The sequence below is a fragment of the Lycium barbarum genome, chromosome 6 (assembly GCF_019175385.1).
Source record: "Lycium barbarum isolate Lr01 chromosome 6, ASM1917538v2, whole genome shotgun sequence".
In the NCBI taxonomy this organism is placed as follows: Eukaryota; Viridiplantae; Streptophyta; class Magnoliopsida; order Solanales; family Solanaceae; genus Lycium; species Lycium barbarum.
This window is the reverse complement of record NC_083342.1, coordinates 86431639-86433014: the sequence shown is the minus strand read 5'-3', so window position 1 is coordinate 86433014 and position 1376 is coordinate 86431639. Positions and strand designations below refer to the sequence as shown.

At 40.6% G+C, this 1376-nt stretch overlaps 1 protein-coding gene across 1 annotated transcript; it reads right to left on the bottom strand.

The window, feature by feature from the left end:
- Positions 1-250: 250 nt before the first annotated feature.
- Positions 251-822, bottom strand: LOC132644146 (uncharacterized). Its single transcript, XM_060360723.1, has 2 exons — positions 475-822; positions 251-430 (listed from the first exon to the last, which is right to left on the bottom strand). The coding sequence occupies exons 1-2, from the start codon at positions 820-822 to the stop codon at positions 251-253; spliced, it is 528 nt and encodes a 175-aa protein (XP_060216706.1).
- Positions 823-1376: the final 554 nt, after the last annotated feature.

Genomic DNA, 1376 nt, shown 5'->3' with positions numbered 1-1376 from the left:
CAACAAACAATTCAAGTTCTAGTTTTTAGACTTCTACACCTTTGAGTTATTATTAGCTTATTTCTATCTTCGGGAAGGTACTAGCAATGGTAAAATGGTAAAAGCCCCCATAACGACCTAGCGGGTCATTACATCAGATAACAATTAAACAACCGTTCATCCCCTAACGGATAAGGAAGATAAACGAGGGAAAGGTACCTAACTCGGTGAAAAGCTAGCGATAGTTATTGCGCATATCAGATTCGGTGTCCTAAGTAGCTTTATCAACGGGACGGTTCTTCCACTGAACCTTCACTGACGCTATCTCTTTCAACCTCAGCTTACGAACCTCTCTATCGATAATTGTAATAGGCTCTTCCTCATAAGACAAATTCTCATCCAACAAGACAGAATCGCAACAAATGATAAATGAACCATGACCATGATATCTCTTCAACATAGAGACATGGAACACTGGATGAACACCTGACGAACCTGGGGAAAATCCAACTCATAGGCTACATCCCCCACACGATTACTAATCTCAAACGAACAATTAAATATAGGACTAAGCTTACCTTTCTTCCTAAACCTCATCACACCCATCATGGGTGAAACCTTGAACAGGACTTGTTCTCCAACTATGAACTCAAGATCTAGAACCTTTTGATCCGCATACTCCTTCTGTCTACTCTGAGCTGCCGAGAGCTTTACCTGAATCACCTTAACCTTATCTAATGAATCCTTCAAAAGATCAGTACCCCATGGCCTTACCTTAAATTCATCAAACAACCCGATATAAAACCTATATCTCCTACCATAAAAATCCTTAAACGGGGCCATATCAATGCTCGAGTGGTAACTATTGTTATACGCAAACTCTGCCAATGATAAGAACTAATCTCAATGGGCTCTGAAGTCAATCACACAAGCTTAGAGCATATCTTCTAGGAACTGAATAGTCAGCTCAGACTGGCAATCTGTCCGAGGGTGGAAAGCTATACTAAGGTCCAATCTAATGCCTAATTTGGAATGCAATGTCTTCTAAAATCGGGATGTAAACGTCGTGCCACTATCGAATATAATAGCAATAGGTGTCACGCCCCGAACCATGGCCTGGGTGTAACACGGCACTCGGTGCCTTGCTGCATGTGATCGAGCGAACCACATGACTTGTTGAGTCTACATGGGACTTGAACTGATGCGAAATGTCGAGTAAACATGCGTGAATTATGAAAACATGGAGTTCAATAATCATAATTTTGAAAATATTATTATTATATTCTGAATGCAGAATTATCGTAATGTAGCCATTGAGACTAACTCAACTGAACATGACAATTGGCTAGTCTATGAAACCTCTGACACGAATCTATCTGCTAAACTGTTCACCGGGA

What these genes read in the sequence shown, in the direction of transcription:
- LOC132644146 (XM_060360723.1), bottom strand. Translation starts at nt 822, where the DNA reads ATGGCCCCGTTTAAGGATTTTTATGGTAGGAGATATAGGTTTTATATC. An exon ending in ATGAGTTGGATTTTCCCCAG is followed by an intron (nt 431 to 474) that starts GTTCGTCAGGTG and finishes TCTATGTTGAAG; the next exon opens with AGATATCATGGTCATGGTTC.